The 17,634-nt window shown below is 39.5% G+C and overlaps 3 protein-coding genes across 3 annotated transcripts; 1 reads left to right on the top strand and 2 right to left on the bottom strand.

Moving 5' to 3' along the window:
- Positions 1 to 6: 6 nt before the first annotated feature.
- LOC122418202 (calcineurin-binding protein cabin-1-like) lies at positions 7 to 11,447 on the top strand. The gene is made up of 10 exons (XM_043432294.1): positions 7 to 18; positions 154 to 481; positions 1,759 to 5,384; positions 5,702 to 6,080; positions 6,154 to 7,333; positions 7,426 to 7,679; positions 8,078 to 8,241; positions 8,602 to 8,875; positions 9,128 to 9,259; positions 9,360 to 11,447. The coding sequence occupies exons 2-10, from the start codon at positions 392 to 394 to the stop codon at positions 11,139 to 11,141; spliced, it is 7,881 nt and encodes a 2,626-aa protein (XP_043288229.1). The 5' UTR covers positions 7 to 18; positions 154 to 391; the 3' UTR covers positions 11,142 to 11,447.
- On the bottom strand, positions 11,376 to 13,823 carry LOC122418234 (probable uridine nucleosidase 2). The gene is made up of 5 exons (XM_043432354.1): positions 13,682 to 13,823; positions 13,351 to 13,561; positions 13,102 to 13,273; positions 12,688 to 12,944; positions 11,376 to 12,322 (listed from the first exon to the last, which is right to left on the bottom strand). The coding sequence occupies exons 1-5, from the start codon at positions 13,741 to 13,743 to the stop codon at positions 12,008 to 12,010; spliced, it is 1,017 nt and encodes a 338-aa protein (XP_043288289.1). The 5' UTR covers positions 13,744 to 13,823; the 3' UTR covers positions 11,376 to 12,007.
- Positions 13,824 to 15,288: 1,465 nt separating this feature from the next.
- LOC122418978 (uncharacterized protein C1683.06c-like) lies at positions 15,289 to 17,310 on the bottom strand (the record flags this gene model as incomplete). The annotated part of the gene is given in 5 exon segments (XM_043433163.1): positions 15,289 to 16,214; positions 16,288 to 16,544; positions 16,651 to 16,822; positions 17,075 to 17,155; positions 17,158 to 17,310. Coding segments are annotated over 5 exon segments (978 nt in total), but the record flags the coding sequence as incomplete, so codon positions are not given.
- Positions 17,311 to 17,634: the final 324 nt, after the last annotated feature.

Genomic DNA, 17,634 nt, shown 5'->3' with positions numbered 1-17,634 from the left:
AGTCGACTTAACGCGATGGTAAATTGAAAATTTTTATTCCGTACTAAATAGTTAACAAGTCTGCAAAAGTAAATAAATGAGTCAACTGACGGAAATTACGTGTAGATAACTCCGAACATTGTTTGAAAACAACTTTTTGTCTATTGTTATAAGAATTGATGATCGCAGTCATCGCAGTGTTCTACGCGTGGTTCTACGAATGTAAAATAATCTAGATATTCCGAGAAGAATTAAATCTAGATAATTTACCGGAAAATGGCGTCAAAGTAGCGGCGGCAAACAGCTGTTTCTATTCTGTTTTGAGTGGTTTTTGTGTATATTGTCGAAAATGGAATATATTTTGTATACGAAATGAAAAAGCCGCGGGATCGATGAAATATTTAGTTTAAAAATGATGAAAATATCGGCTCTGAACGAGGCACCTCAGCCCCGGCCTGAGAACGATGATGAAGATGCTCAAACTATCACGAAAGAAGCCCAGGTACGTTTTTTTGACAATGCAACAACTTTCCCCACGCGATCTACATAACCTCAGATTCGGTCTCTATTGTAGTGACCCATCTGTTCCAAGCCCTCACATGAGAATTAAATTATAGATTATTGCACTCCTTATGTTTCTCAAAACCTTTCAACATTATCTTTCCTTTAATAAACAAAAAAATTATTCGTAGATAATTGCGAATAAAGGGGCGTGTATTTTCGTATATATGTTTGTTATTTTTTTTTTGTAAATAGATGTCCCTAAATTCTAAAGAAATTCTCAATCCGTAATGCATAATGTCTGAGACAAAGTTACATTTAAAAAATGTGTCTCATTTGGGTAAAAACAAACTTGAGACAAAAATCTGAATTGCCTGATAATTGATGTCCGGATTATTGATCAATTGATCAATATATGGAAAATTTAATGAATGAAGGGGAAATAAAATTCAGCACAAAGAAACTGGGTTACGATTTTTTTCTGAATGCTGACGCAACAAATTTTCTTAACTATTTTACTTCCATTGCAAATTGAACTGATCTTGTTGAGTAGATTATAAAATGACAATTATGAAAAAGGAGCATATTCAAAAATCTTCTTTCAATGATTTCCTTAAACAAAATGACATGTAAGTACAATAGGTTCAAAATAACAAATGTTTCTTTACTAAATACCAATGGACATGTGCCATCGTAGAAAGTTGCATAAATTTATCGGTTGATCATCGAGCAAACCTATTGCTTTAATATTTTTTTATAAGAATGAGATGTGCCAAGATATAAAGTTATCGGTTACTAGAAAAATCTGGACTTTTAACAAAAATATTTCCAGATATTCGGATCAACCCGATACCTATTTATAAGAATAAGATTTCTTATTTTGTCTTCTAATTCAAGCGTGAATCAGTTACAACTTCAAAGAAACTCTAATTCAGTTGCAATTCTCTGATGAAAATTTTGAGAACTAAATTGTACGTTTTTTATAGCGAAACTCAGACCTATTGTAAAACCTTCTAAAAATGTTACCAATCTTGCAAAAAATAAGAAGACTTTCAGGATAAATAATTTTGTAATTTAATCAAGATAACGTTTCAGATAAAATCAAACTTATTTGCTTATTGTACTCCAAAAATTTATTTGCATTTCTGGAAAATGAACGACCCTAAATTTTCCAAAAAGATCTTTTCTTTGCGTCAAAAGCAAAATCATTAGAATCCCACTTTTTCAAGCCCATCGGAATCGTTTCCCTTTGATGAACGCAATGATTATCGTTTTTAGGAACAAATTGCTCTCACGGAGTATAACAGAGCACTGGAACTGATGAAAGCGAATAAAGTGCAGGATGCTTTGTTGATTTTCAAAGATCTTTTGGATACAGAATTGTTGGATCAGGTGGAAAAATCGGAGATACCAGATGGAAAATCTCGTCCTATGTTATCACTGAAATACTCATGTTTCAAGAATATCGGAGCGATAGAGGCGTCTTTGGAAAATTATGAAGAAGCGATAGAGAATTATTGGGAAGCGGCAAATCTTGATGACACCGATGTGAGCCTGTGGTACAGAATCGGATGTTTAGCTATGACGATTTCTAATCTCGAATTAGCTTGTTCAGCGTTCAAGCAGGGTTTGAAATGTAATCCAAATCATTGGCCTTGCTTAGACAACATAATATCCGTTCTTTACGCTGTGCCTGACTACATGAACTGTTTGCTCTTTATATCGATGGCTTTGGAACGAGATCCCTCATACGTCAAGGGTTTAGCTTTCAGAGAAAAAATATTCAAGGACATTCCGTACTTTGAAGAAAGTTATAAAATGTACAATGTCGAATGGGCTCTGGATCCTCCGATGGACAGCGAATACGATAAAATATTAGGTGAAAAATTGATCCACGAGGCAAAAGAGATTGCTGATAAATGGGCTGAGTCTTGTAAATCCGAATTCATTCATAAGCCTCTGCCTGTTTTACATTTGAACAAACCTCTTGTCAAATCGACATGGCTCGATTTGGGTGATAGTTTAATTACGATGCACAAATGGATGAGCGATAATTGCTGCAATTTCGTAAGTCGAGTTGTCCTCGAGTTTCAAAAACCGATCGAGGACGAATCTCGTGTTTCCTCGACAGAAGACAACAACGTTGAAGAGTCTGAAGATTATGCAGAGGCAGAGATTTCCGAATCTGGCAGCGTCAACCGAAAGCTCGACATCGATCATTTAGAAAATGATGTCAAAATGGAAACTGATATCGAAGAAATGGATGTGACGGAAAATTCGGATGATCAGCGTGTACCGAACGCTGATTTCGATACAGAAATACGATTGGAGCTTGAAGAAGACGTCAAATCAAGCTCGAGCGATATCCAGATAATCGAAGACGAGGATCCTTTCAAAATTCCGAACATCGAGATTCCGCGATCTGAAAAAAATATCGATGACCAGCGTGAAAAGAGCCACGAAGATCCTCTCGATTATCCGGAAGCCATGATCGTGGCCGAAGACGAGGAAGCTGTCAAATCCCCGATCGAAAAAATCTCCAACGAGATAAGCAACTGCGAAAAATCGAATGAGGAAAATGCCGATAAATCGAATCAAGGCAGTACAGACAAGAGTATAGAAAAGTTGAACGAAAAATCCAACGAACGTACTGAAGCCAAGGAAGAGGGTCAAAAGGTGAAGAAACGCCGGAGGAGCTCGTTGTGTTTTTTACAACAATGGGCATGGAGCAGCAGCAGTATGAGAAGATCAGCGAGAGTCCGTGGCTCGAGTAGGCGAGAAGCCGAGAGGGACGATGTCCAATTGGAGGAAACTCTGAGACGGATGTTTCCCAGCACTTTGTTACCGGACGGTATTAAATTAACGAAAGAAGATCCTTTCAAGAACATCGACGATTCGATGGACACGATGGACGTTTATCAGTTGTTTGCGAATCGTGAGAAAAACGGAGCTTTGAGAGAAGGAAGTAAAAGTACAGAGAGTTCGAAACCCTCGAGTCCGGAGGTAGCAGACTTGCCACAGTATTTCGGGACCGAGGCAGAAAACGCGGACGTTGAAGAATTCATTAACGAGCACAGTGGTAAGAGTAACTTGATGATAATCATTGCTAAATATACTGAATTTTTAAGCATAAAATGGAACCACGATTGGCCGAAGGAGATGGGAACGATTTATCTACAGGCTTACTCGTACACGCGAGAACACATCCCGCATCATTCGCCTTTTGGTTTCGACGAGGACAACGGTATACTCAAATACGATGCCGAAATGACTCTTCTCTTCGGCGAGCTCCATACCGATCGTTGGATGGACGCGAAACCCGATACAGTGCCCACGTCGAGGCTCGACAAAGTCGGAACGGGCATGCCATCCGAAGAGCTCGGTCACATAATATTCGCGAGTGTTCGCGACGATTTATTCAGCGAGGAAAACATGACGTATCTCTTGAGAGTCCTTTGGCTAAAGGCCAATATATTTCATTGTCAGGGAGATACGGACATCGTGATCGAGACGCTGGAATCGTTGCTGTGTCACATGGACGAGTTTAAGAAACACCAGACTTTTTTGCCTTCTGTAAGGTTACCGAACTGCAAATATAATTCTCGCATAAATATACCAATTATCGAGAAAATGTTGACTGCCATACGTCGGGGACAGAGGCTCGCGGAAGTGCAACGTTTGTACGACGAGAAAAAGTACGCTGAGCTCGCAGCGACGCTCCAGGACACATTCAAATTTGCCAAACAGCAACAAAAGCTTGTGCCGCATATAAAAGTAACGACCGAACGTATCGATCAGCTGTCAATGCTGCTCGACAGCCTGTGGAGGCTCGAGCAGTACGAGGAATGTTACGTATGGTCGGAAGCTTGTCTCAACGAATCCTGGCAGAATTATCTCAACGTGAACGACGATGGGGAACAAAAAAAGTGGGCAACGAGCGTGCTCAAGTGTCTCGAGAAACTCGAGTCTTGTGTCAACGAAGTCAGCACTTTTGTCGTCAGATATTTACCCGAGAATCGTCTCGCTCGTCTCGTACAAAATCTCGTACAAATGGTTTGTCATCAATTGGACGTTACGGAAAACGCTGTTGAGATGCCACTAGAAACTGTGCTGCCCTGGATCTTGTTACACTACGTATTGCAATACGAAGAAGACAAAGGTCGAGCCAAATCACCGTCCCAAAAGACTAAGGAACAAAATTCCGACGAGGAGTACGAGGACGAGGACATACCCACGTCGATCATGATTCTTCTGACAGCTCACGAGTTTCTCGGTCGCCATTCATGGTGTTGCATCGACGGGGCTAAACTATTGATATTTACGATGAAACTCGTTATTCCAAGACTTCGTACGCCACAGTTTGCCTCCGTTCGTGACAAACTCAGTAAACACATCGAACAAATATTTTACTGTCTCTACGGACACCCGAACAAAGACAAGAGAACTAAACCCAAATATCTCGAGGATCATCGAGTACCGCAAATCGAACTCACCTGGGAAGGTGCTCAATTACTTTTCGATTTTTATAGACCCGATCAATTGCCCGAATTCGACACACCCCGCGCAGCTTCCATCAACGCCGAAACCCATAGTCTCTTCAAAAAAGTTATTTCTCTCGTACCCGAGGAACATGATCCCAGTCAAAAGATCGATGAAGTCACCGCTTATATCGTCGGTGAAAGAGACCTTATGCCGACCGTCAAAAAACCCTTGCCCTATCAAGTCTCCTCGATTTATGCACTTCTCGGAGATTATCTATTCAAATATAACCAGTACGCCAATTCTGTTTCCTACTTTCTCATGGACCTCTGTCTCCATCCCGAAGCCTTCAACTCTTGGGCTACTCTTGCCATGGTAATGGGAACTGAATTTGGGACTGCTCTGACCAGCTGCAAACCGTTACCGTTAGTTACTTATTTTTATCTTCAAATTATTATTTGAAAAAAAAAAGTTTTACATCATTGAGACTCTCCAAGTTTTTTTATAGTAATTCAAGTACCAATTATTGATAAGTTGCGAAAATGATCTTTTTGTATGAAATTTGAAAAAAATGGCATGAAACTCGACTTTTGTTCACGTAGAGACTCAAGTTTTGGAAAAGGTAAACAATTTTTGGTAAAACAATTAGGAAGACAATCGTGAGATCTGGTTATCTGGAAATCTTATTACCTCTCGTTTCGGTTGTTGAATCATCGTATAATTTTTTATTTCTCAATTCCAGTGACACGAAGAAACTACTTTTCGATGCGAAAATGGTTCAGTTCTGTTACCAGCGTGCGGTAGAATTGGTACCAGCTCAGAGTGTGATCTGGATCGAGTACGGAACATTCGCATACACGGTGCACTCTTTTTGTTCGCGTTTGTTGAAACAAGAAACGGATACTCTTAGTATGGAGAGATTTGCTGAATTGGAATCACGAAAAGAAACGACTCTCGATATTGCTGTGAACTGTTTCATTTCGGCGAATCGCGTTTTTTTATCGAACATCGATGACAATACTCACGTTCACGATGAACGGTGGTTGTATCACTATATGCTCGCGAAAATAGCTGAAAAGAAGAACGAAGATCCCCCGGTTTTTCTCGACCATTATGCAAAGGTAAAATTATTTTTGTATTTTTTAGATTCTCATAAAGGTTTTAACATTAATTGAACTTTTGAATGATTCACAGGCTAGCAATTGGCTTCGGAAGAACAACGCCCAATATCCTCCTCGTATACCGCACAAAAATCCGAGTTATTTCTCGGTGGAGGCCCTCGAAGTGCATTACAGAATACACGCTTGCATTTTGAAGTATTTGGAGCAGCACGAAGGGAAACCGTTGAAAAAATCTTTGGGACAAGTTTTCATGGATCATCTGTTGGAATGCGCGAGCGGTCCTTTCATGCAGCACGAGTCGAAGCTTAGTAGAACCAAGAGACCCGGTAGCAACGGTTATCCAGAAGTTTCTCCAAGCGAGAACGTCGCCACGGAGTTGCCGAAGAGTCGAGCAAACCAGGAGAAACGTTTGAACAGTGTCGAGGAGATTCCCGGGCCTGAGAAACCGGATACACTTGGTAAATCGTCGAAAAACGAGTTGCGAAAACGTCACACGGATACGCAGCAAGAAGATAATGGAAAAAGAATAAAATTGGGCAGCGTATCGCACTTGCAACTGATGCAGGACGTGGTCGGTCTGATTGACGATTTGATTACGAAGGTTTGTGATATTGCAGCCACTCGAGAGAGCTCCGGCGATGAAATAATCATTTTGTCAAGCGACGAAAATGAATTAGTACAGAAAATCACGATGAAGGAAGAAGTGAAAAGGAAAGAAGCTGATAAAATTTCAAACAACGATCGAATAAGTAGTAGCGTCGAAAAAAAGTTACAGGGTCTTAATAGTCCTTTAAGAAAAACTGAAAACGTTCAGGATCTCATGGACGAACTCATGAAACGAACTATGGAACTAGGCAACGAAGGTCAAATTTCCCCGCCTGACGACGAAGACACGAGAAAATCCGATGGCAAGTGGCTCATAAACGACGAAGTTCAAACAAGCGAAGGAAGATTCCTCACCAACAAAGAACGAGAAAAAGACTCGAAGGAGAAAAACAGCGATAGGAAAAAAACACAAATCAATTTGGTTAAGGACGAAGGGACACTCAGTCGCAGAGGCTCTCAAGAAAGCACTACGACCACTCAGACTACAACGACCACCACAGAAACTAACAATTCGAGTTCCAGTAGCAGTGATGAATCAAGCAGCAGCGAAGACAGCTCTGAGAGCGATAGCTCCAGTTCCAGCGACAGCGAATCTGCTGAGAGTGAGACCGAGAAGAAAAAGCCTATTCCTGAATTGGGAGAAAAGGGTAAGGGCTGAACAGACTCATTTTTTGCAAGTCATAGTATCAAAAATCATAGTTTTTCGGTTTTTACATATTCTATGACTTTTTTTAAGCAGAAGAGTATCTAACCGATGCCGAAGTTGGGAAATTAATCGGTTACTGCCTCGCCGGACTAGAACAATGCGTACTTCGTTTTCCCGAACACTACAAATCGGTCTACCGAATTTGCCACTATTATTTCAACAACAAAACTGCCAAGGACAATGCTAAATGTCGCGATCTCTTTCTTGGCACTTACAAGTGCCAATACTACACGGAACGCACCGTTCAAGGATTATTCGCTGATCGGAAAAATAATAATTTCTTCAACGTAAGTTTTTTATCTTATCACGAGATAAGTGCAAAATTGACACTTCAAATTTCTGTGTTACATTAATCTTATTTTTTATCTAAAAAAGATTAACGAGCGAGTAAAAATAAAGTGAAAAACTATTGATATCAGAAGACAAACATTTTTTTCTTTATTTCACTTTGATGCGGATGTCGTTGCGATAAAGTCCGAAATTTTTAGTTTTATGATAAATGATATTTGTGATAAATTTTGTTTCGGCAACACACACGAAGTTTGTGGGCTTATCTTACAAATCGTATAGAATACACTAATAATTTCTATAAAAATTTGTGTTTTTTTTTTCAAATACTCTTGTTCGTATAAATAACTTGTAAGATGATTCGTAATGATCTAGGATTTTTGTGCATTTTTCGTAGGGCGTATGGAGAAACCCCATCGAAGAAATTGATCGCCCCGGAAGTTTCGCCTCACACATGTCTCGTTGCATAACTCTCCTGATGCAAATACTCAAAGAAACCGATGACAGTTTGATGCTGTTGGATCTTTACGGACAATTGCGCAGGCTACCCGATCCTGACAAGTGAGCTAATAAATTCAACTGCTAAAAAACTCGTCAAAATAATTTGTGATCGAATTTTCATCTGATTAATGAATTTATTTAATTGAAATTCCGCCCTTTAAGATGATGGATCAGTCGGTAATCACAACCGTGAGTGCGAGAGAGATAGCTGCAATTTTTGAAAAGGAAATTTTTCCACATCGTTCGTCTGATCGAAAAGTGTACGATGACATTTTTATTATTTTAATCGGACGAACGATTTCAAAGAGTTTCAATTTCAAAAATTCGAGGTGTGATTACCGACTGATCCATCATCTTAAGTGGTTCGTAGAAAGTTCAATTTTGTTTGAATTTTATTTTAAAAAATGTATACTTCCGCAGAAAATATCTGAGGGACTCCGAACGCGAACAACTGTCCCGACAAGCTTTAACACTTTGCATCCAATCGCTTCGGACTCGTATACAAAACATGTCTCCTCCACCTCCAGTCGTCGACAACCTGCAAATGTATCGTTCCGATCCACGGAAACAGGTTTTACTTGATGTTTACAAAATTTATCGGGAGATACAAAAGATTTATGCACCGAAGGATTCTACGATTCAGGCGTTCGCAGCACTTCTTATCGACTCTTATAAAGCCTACACGGGAATTAAGGTATGTGAAATAATGAAAATTCGATTATTCTCTTTTTCTGATAAAGTTCTTCTCATTGATTTGAAACAAAAAAATCCATTAGATCAAGGACTCGGAAATTTTAATTGAACTTCTTTAACCGAAAAAACATGTCACAAGGGTTTGCCACGTTTGACTCGTTTTGCAAGATTCTCCAAATTATGAATCGGGAAATCGAGTTATGCAATTAAATTAATCGTTGAGAAAACATTCTTAATTGCATGAATTTTACAGAACGCCGAAGGAAACGTAATAGAAGTTGCTCTGAAGTATTGTCAACAAATGACAAACGCGAGCAAAATGGCCGAGTCAAATCCAATCTCAATGACCGGCGTTGGTGCAATACCTACGACTTCATCGAGTCCGGTAAGAATAGAACAGTTCGGCAAAGGGCAAAAGCATTTTGCTGAAAAATAACATTAAAGTGATAAAATGAGGAACCTTTATTATTCACGTTTGTTTGTAGATCGCGACGTCGCAGCCGCTGAGTTTGCCGACTTCACCTCAAACTCATCAGACCCGAAAACCCTACAAGAGTTCAACGGCAACGGGACGTCCTCGGGGCCGTCCCCCGAACGTGAACAAATATTTACAAGCGATGCAACAGAGTGCTGGAATGACGGGCCAGTTCAACACGAAAGGGTCTTTCGGAAATTATTTGGGAGTCAGTGCAAACAACGCTCTTATGAATGCATATTTTATGAATCCTTTGATGGATCCAACTATGTTATCGGCAGTACTCGCAGCTGGAATGGGTGGTCCGATTGATCCATTAGCGGCAGTTAATTATTTCAATCAAATGGGAAATTACCAAGACATATTGAGGCAGTATCAGAACAATTTGTCATCAATAACAAATTTAGCCGCCGGTTTTGGCAACATGGCGACCAGCCTACCGAGTACAATGACGAATACAGTGCCAACTATGAGTTCGGTCACGAGTTCGACGGGAGGATCAACGTCGTCCGGAAATCTCGGTAATTTAGGCGGCATGGGAAATCTTTCGAGTTTGACAGTCCAACAATTGTTAAATTTGAGCAACAATTCGAACGCTGCGAGTTCGAGAGCAGCCCCTATGTACCATCAAGCTGGTTCGAAGGCTCCAACGACCACGTCGACGACCAAGGAAGTTCCCAGCGTCTCGATAACCCCGGTCGGCTCCAACATGCAGCAACAGCAGTTGATGAAAACGAAAATGCCGAAGCACTCGTCTTCCTCGTCATCCCACAACGAACCGATGCCAGCGCACATGACAAAAGCCATGCCCATACCTCAAGCAACGACAAAAACCTCGACACATCCGCCTACCACGCAAGTTTCCCTGTTGAAACCGTCGGTTGTTGCGCAAACCAAAATTCCGCCCCCCAAACAAATGTCCGCGCCGCAGATAAGAGTTTCGAAGTCACTCACCGAGCCTCAACCCGCCCACAACTCGTCTCATCCTTCCCTGACCGCCGGAAATTCGTCCGTCTCCACAGGAAACGTTCTACAAGCTGCTCACTCATCCGTTCTTCAAGGTCCCAACGCCATGAGCATGAAACCCACGAGCTCAAATATGGGAATGCCAAATTCTCGAAACCCCACACTCACCAGCGGTACATCCCTGCAGCACAAGCTCCTCTCCAAGAAAATGGCTCAACAAGCACAACCTCCGATGCCCATGAAGCCACAAAGTATGCCGAAAAAACAAAAAACATCGAAGAGCAGTATTTCTCAGTTGCCGAATAACCTTCAGAGCCTCTTAAACACCATGTCCGGAGTTGGGACACACGCGATGGGTCAACCAGCCTTTTTGCCTCAAGAATTAAGCGGCATATCCGTCAGCCCTGTCGGCCCGTCCGTCGCGAAACCTCCTCCACCTCCGAAACATCCTCCCTATCGTAAAGTAACGAGCAAACCGAAAACAACAAGCATGGAAATGCCCGGGTCGATTCAGCCCTCGTTACCAGCCGCCAATACCGCTGAGACTCTCTCAATGCTCTCGCAGCTTCAACAACAATCTCATCTTGAAATAATACCTCAACAAAAAAGTCATGCTAAACCGAGCCAAGTGGATTATTCGAAAAATTTGCCGCTCTCCCTGAGCATCGTACCGCCTCAGAAATTAGTCGAAAATGTCCGACCGACCAGCTCCGAGTGTATGTCCGTTTACGAATTGCCCAGGACTAAAACCAACGCCAATCTGTCCAAAACAAAAGAGTCCAAACACGCGAAAGACAGCGTCGAAATTATTACCCTCGATGATTAAGGGGACGTTTTATCTTTACTGAAAAACATTCTCACTACCCGGACGTGCTACGATTTTTCAAACGATTGAATGAAACAGAATACAATTTTGTGATATGAAAAGAAAACTCCGAGAGACGCTTCAGCGATAAGTTAATCATAGTAGTTTAGCCTTTTATGGTTGTAAAATATTCCGATGGGAGAGATTGAGATAGAGTTGTGGCATTTTTGCTCGTGAAACAACCGAGACTGAACCTTATCTTACGAAGTAATTTAATTACTCAATAATTTTTTTCACACGAGCAAATAAACCATATTGTTCACTAAACCAGTTTTTTCATACTCAAAAACCACTAGACTTCCTTTTTTTTTACAATTGCAGCTATAAACATTTTTTTACATTCAAAAGACGCTCATAAATATTCATGCCTGGCACTAATAAAAACAGGTACAAAACATTTACTGCATAATATTTTTTCACAGTTGACATGATTTTTAACAAATTCTTTCATTTTTTCAGATGAATTTTTCGTTCAACGTTCAAAGGAAAAGCGAGGCCTTGCTTTACAACGCTCAGAAAATATTGGCGTTTCTGACTGCCGATAGATTTATAATTTGAAACTCGTGCTCGTAATTTTGCACGATTTTACAAAATAATCTGGAGACGTGCCAGCTTCTCGACACCAAGTATTGGAAAGAAAATGTTTTATTGGGCGATGCAAGACGTGCAGTGAACTCATACTCGAGATTCAGCGATTTCCCATCACTTCTGAACGTGAAGTCATCGCCATTAAAGAATCATTCGACTGATGAAAAAAATGAAACTCTCTTAACACAAGCATTACGCATCACTATACAGTGAACTTACATTTTGAATTTAGAATTTCTTCAATCTCGCGAAAATATGTCAAGCAAAAAATTTTGAAATTTTGGAACATCGAAACTCAGCAAAATTTCAACGTTCTGAGGCTTGTTCGTTGTATTTGCATAGTCGACTAGAACAGAACCTTCGGCGCTGCCATCAAAAACTGGCGTCACATTCGTCACCAGTGTGCTCGATATTAATTCCGGATAGACCACCAACGCAGCCAAAGCCAGATCACCCACGTGCCATACCGGGCCGTTCAGAGTTGGGCGCTCGATTTTATTCAAGTATTTCATCGTCTTCGAGCCCATGGATCCTAGAACGTCCCTCCGCCATTTCTATTTGTCACGGAAAAGGATTCAGTTAATCTGAGGTAGTGATATGAATGGAATTTCTTATACGTACATAAACGTTAAGAATACAATTTATGTAAAATGTCCTTGAACGTATTACCAAATTATTGTTCGTAGCGAGTCCATAAATTCGTTGTTAATATTTTTATTTTTTTTAAAGAAGAATGTGAATAACGGAATTCAGGAAATTGTTAATGTTGCTATAAAATTGCGCAGAGAAATTCGTCAACGAAAAAAAAAATTGTTTTCCGTTCCATTATTTTTCTATATGAAAATGATGAAAATTGTATGCACGTAGATACTTATAGCATCGAAATATTATTTCAATGTTAAAAAAGTTTGATCATTACCATTGGAATTTTAGCGTCAAGGTTCGCTTCCCAGGGAAAGAGAAAAGCTGTTTTTTCGTCCGTTCCATTGAGGACTATGAAATTGCTTTGGGGATCTTGAGAGAAATTGAACTCAACGTTCGGAGCCACGTTTCCCCATCCTCGAACCGAGGATCCCAGAAGATAAAATCTTTCGACATTTTTGACGAAACTGGAGTCCAGAGTCATCGCTAGTGCGAGATTAGTCAACGGTCCTATCGCCATAACGCTCACTTCGCCTGTGAAGGAATATCGCGAGTGCGATATTTGGTTGCACAATTTAAAAAATCATGTGATCTACTCAAAACGTTGAAGTAATTTTTCACGATGGAACTTTGTACTCACTGAGCTTACGTTTTCAGGATTCAGAGAGAGAACAGCGGAAGAAAAACTCACCAGGATGATCCCGAGCTAAATCCACCATGGCGAGACTCGCATGTGACGATCGATTAAGCCGAGCCACGATTTCTTCGTCGAAATGAAAATCTCCGAATCCATCCTCGCCGAAGTAATTACCTTTCGTGAATTTTTTCATCATCGATTTTTGAGCTCCAGCGTAAACAGGAATCTGACGAATCGAAGATGACACTTGGCATTTCGGAGTACATAAAAATTGAAGCAGTTTCGATGGAATATTAAACTCACGTCACTACGATTGGCGATGGTTAGAATTTTCAACACATTAGTAGCGACATTCGTAAGATTGGTGTTGCCGTACGTGCATGTGATTGCAACGACTTCAAAGTTCGACATTTCCGAATGTTTTTCAAAGCCAAGAGCCAGTAATATGGCTGCTGCGTCATCTCCGCCGGCATCCGTGTCAATAATGAGCTTTTTGAGCTTTCTCGAAGGCGAACTGAAACCGGTTTCATTTTCAGGATGACGAAGATTATAATAAAGCAAGCTGAAATGAACTCAGCTTAAAATAACGAGACAATCAATATTTTAACGTTACTTCAACATTCATTATTCTTACGTGGTTGCTATAACGACCAGGCAAATTCCTATAACCAGACTCAACCCTGTGCACGTCTTCATGATTGATTTTATTATTTTTACTCAATTTTCACTTTTCTGAAATAATATTCAAACGTGCTTTTGACAACTATCCATTAAACTCGCTCGGGACCGTCTCAAAGATAGTCACATAATCGAGCGAACGAACTTCACAATCGTTTAACTATTTCCGAACAAAAATTTGTCAATTGAGACTTTCACACATTTTTTGTAAGGATTTTCAAACATTTGTCTCCCCGATTATTTTCACATTAAAAGATCCTTTCTTATTGATCGTTCTCCACACTCTTATTCATTTCAAGACGACGATCGCGCCTAACAGTAAACAAGAAACCTTAATTTCTATCACGAGCTATAACTGCTCTCATGCTAACAATTACACTCGCGCATGTCTTCGACGTTTTACTACCGTTATCTTGGGAAGGTTTACGTATGAATTGCGTGTGAGTTAACTCATTCAGTATTTGATTAAGCATCATAAATTCTTCTGTTCGGTCACAATATATTTTTTGCGGTACGTGGCACACAGACAATTTTATGTTTTCACTTCTTTTTCACTTTTAATCTTTTCTTTATTCTTCATACACTGTACGCTCCGTATTTTTAAAACACTTGTTCCTACGAGGGAGAAGAAAATTTGTGCGAGTATTTTTTTTTTCTAGAATGTATCGTCTCTTGACGATGTCCTAATCTTCCTTTTACAGAGAGTTAGGTGATTGGTATGAATAAATTGAAAAATAAACAGTGGAATTATTTTTTGTAGAAAAATAACAACAACTAGTTTATTCGGTATATAGTAAAAGCTGCTCCGATGTGGACAGCTTGGAGTTCCTTACGAATCTGATTTTACAAAAATGCTTAAAAATAAAGGAAGAGGAAAATTACCCCTTCTTACCAAATAACGAGAAATTTGGATTGGCTACTGTAATAAGAAGAGAGGAGGGAGCAAGTATATGTTCAAAAAATGTAAAAAGTACAGAATACTCGAATTCTTTGCATAGATTGCCGAAACGTGACATACCGACTTTTTCGGAGCTTGACGATGCTAATAAAAAAAAAAAGAAGGGAAATAACGTTTATGAGGTGGATGAATGAAAATTCCCACTTCAAAAAATCTTCCATTTCCAATTGCCTCAAGTGGACGCCACATGTCGGCTATAAACCCTCTGTGCGCCCAGCCCTTTACCTGCGCTGGGCCTTGCGGTGCTACCCCCCGCTCCGGTCTATCTTTATTTAAAAAAGTGGCGCGTATTATTCGCGTTGCAACATAGAATATTGAATTTTTACTTTTTGAGATTTTTCTCCAACTATTTTTTTTTTCTTTTCGAAACTGAAATTCAACGAATAAAATCAAATAAAAAATTGCTGATTGATGATGGTTCAGAATTGTACTGGACTAAATCTTAGTGAAATTTTCTGTTACAGCATCGAGAATAGAACCAAATTGGAGTGCCAATGAACGGGAATTTGGAGTGATTTTTCTGTTAACGACTTTCGATAAGGGACAAATCTTTTATCTAATCTGTAGAAAGGAACGCAAATGGACGGAAATTATTCTCACAACGCTGATATCGGAACCACGTCATTATTGAACTTGGAAAAACAATTTAAATTCCATCATGATGATGAAATGTTATTCCATAACATTATCAAATAATGAAGATTATTACTTCGATAGGAAATCGAATTTTTATTGGTAATTCGAAAATGAGGGACAAGGAAGAAACGATATCGTGAAGTAAACATCCAAAAAACTTTTCTGACGTGAGTAGAAATTATGATAAGATAAGCAATTTTTTTTACTCATTGTATCGCAATATTTTTTTTATTTCACTTAAGAAGAGAAATTCAAGCACGTCGAAAATAGTTTGAATATTTCAAACTTCGATTATCCTTACAAAGGAAATTTTCGATGCTACCATTGAATGGAAGTAGAAAAAACTTGCAATGTTCGAAATCATCACGTTCGGTTGTAACATAAAAAAAATTCATATTCAGCATGAAAGAAAAACTTGAGAAATCAGAAAGATTGAAAAGAAAAATGAAATTGGTTTCTCGGGGAAATTTAAGAAAAGGTTATAACATTTTGTAAGAAGTAAAAATTGATTTTCATATAAAAATTCCTTTGAATGAAAATGCCTGATTGAAACATTTTCATACTCTCCGTTTTGTTTTGCTCAATCTCTTGAAAAAACCTCCAACAACAATTTTTTGAACCCTTCAACATCAAAGGCGTCTAAAATCTCAACGTTTTTAGGTTTACCAGTTTTATTGGCATAATCGACGAGAACGGAACCCTGAGCAGCACCGTCGTAAACCGGCTCCTCGTTCTCTACTAGTGATCGCGTTATCAAATCCGGCCAGAGGGTCAACGCACAAAGTATAACATCAGCGACGTTCCAGACCGCTTTGTTCAGGCTCCGTCCTTCAATCTTATTGAGATATTTGACGGTCCTCGAATCCACAACCCCCAGGACGTCTTTCCGCCATTTCTGGGATTAAAAAATTGATGACGGTCGCTGATTGAACTGAGAAAAACTAGTATAAGTGGAGAAAAATTTTCACCATTGGAATTGCAGCTGAAAGAGACGTTTCCCAGGGTAACAAAGCTGCCGGCTGCCCTTTTATTATTTCCAAAAGGATGAAATTGCTGTGAGGATCTTGTTTGAAGTTGAATTCCACATTCGGTGAAACGTTTCCAATGCCATGGACACTCGATCCCATTATGTAGAATCTCACTACATTATCGACAAATTTAGAATCCAAAGTTATCGCGAGTGCAACGTTTGTTGTTGGTCCCAATAACATGACACTCACGTCTCCTATGGATCAATTCGACGTAATTACAATGAGATCGCTCATTGCAGAAACACTGATGAAGTGGTCAATTATAGAAAATTGTGTTAATCTACATTGAGTAAAATTTACCGGCAATTTCGCGTGCCAAATCCGCCATTGCCAAACTCGCGTGTTTGCTTCGATCGACCTCTGCAATAATGTTTGCATCAAATTTGAAATCACCAAAACCATCCTCACCGTAGTGATAGTCGAGAGTGACATTATTTATCAATGGCTTGCTAGAGCCCACATAAACGGGTATCTGAGAAAGGTAAAATCATATATTTCTATTCGAGCTGGTTTTTGCTGTTGGAAATAATATTTCATTTGTTTTTTACTAAAGCAGGAAGAAGGTATTTCATTTTATCAGGGTTGAAATAAATGAACGACGTGAAAACAATATTTTGAGTGATAAAATATGATAATTTTGCAGGGTTTTTAATTTGTTGACGAGAAAAATGAGATTTGATATTTGACAATTCGAATTATCATGTCATATCGGTACGAGTCTTACGTCACTTCGATTGGCAATCGTCAGGATCTTGGGGACATTTTTTTCCACATTCGTGAGCGCAGTATTGCCGTAGCTACAAATATAATGGCGATTATTTCGAAGTCATCGCTATTTAATTCATCCTCAGCTGCTAGAGCCAGTAATATGGCAATAGCGTCGTCCCCGCCGCCATCCGTATCGATTATAAGCTTTCCAAGTTTTTTTGCTTCTAAACTTAAGGCACGAAAATTCGAGGAGAGAATAAATTATGGTGGGAAACAGTATAGAACAATTTTTCACACGATTCAATCCAATGGTCCGATGATATTCTTCGATTCGAGTTCAAACGATGTTTTCTGTGTAAAAATATCTTTAAAAAACGTTCTTACATTGCTGAAACATATCCCAGACCAACTGCAACAACGACAATCGATTTGAAAACGGAATTCATGGCTTTTGCCTCAAATCTGATAAATCTAGGAGGAAAAAAAATAACGCAGTAAAAAAACGTAAAAGTAAAACATACTTGAAAAAAGCGGCAATTGTTATTTAACTTACACGTGATAGTAATGAAATAAGAT

This window comes from Venturia canescens, chromosome 1 (genome assembly GCF_019457755.1).
Source record: "Venturia canescens isolate UGA chromosome 1, ASM1945775v1, whole genome shotgun sequence".
In the NCBI taxonomy this organism is placed as follows: domain Eukaryota; kingdom Metazoa; phylum Arthropoda; class Insecta; order Hymenoptera; family Ichneumonidae; genus Venturia; species Venturia canescens.
Note: the sequence above shows the minus strand (reverse complement) of the source record. Positions and strands in the feature narration are given on the sequence as shown.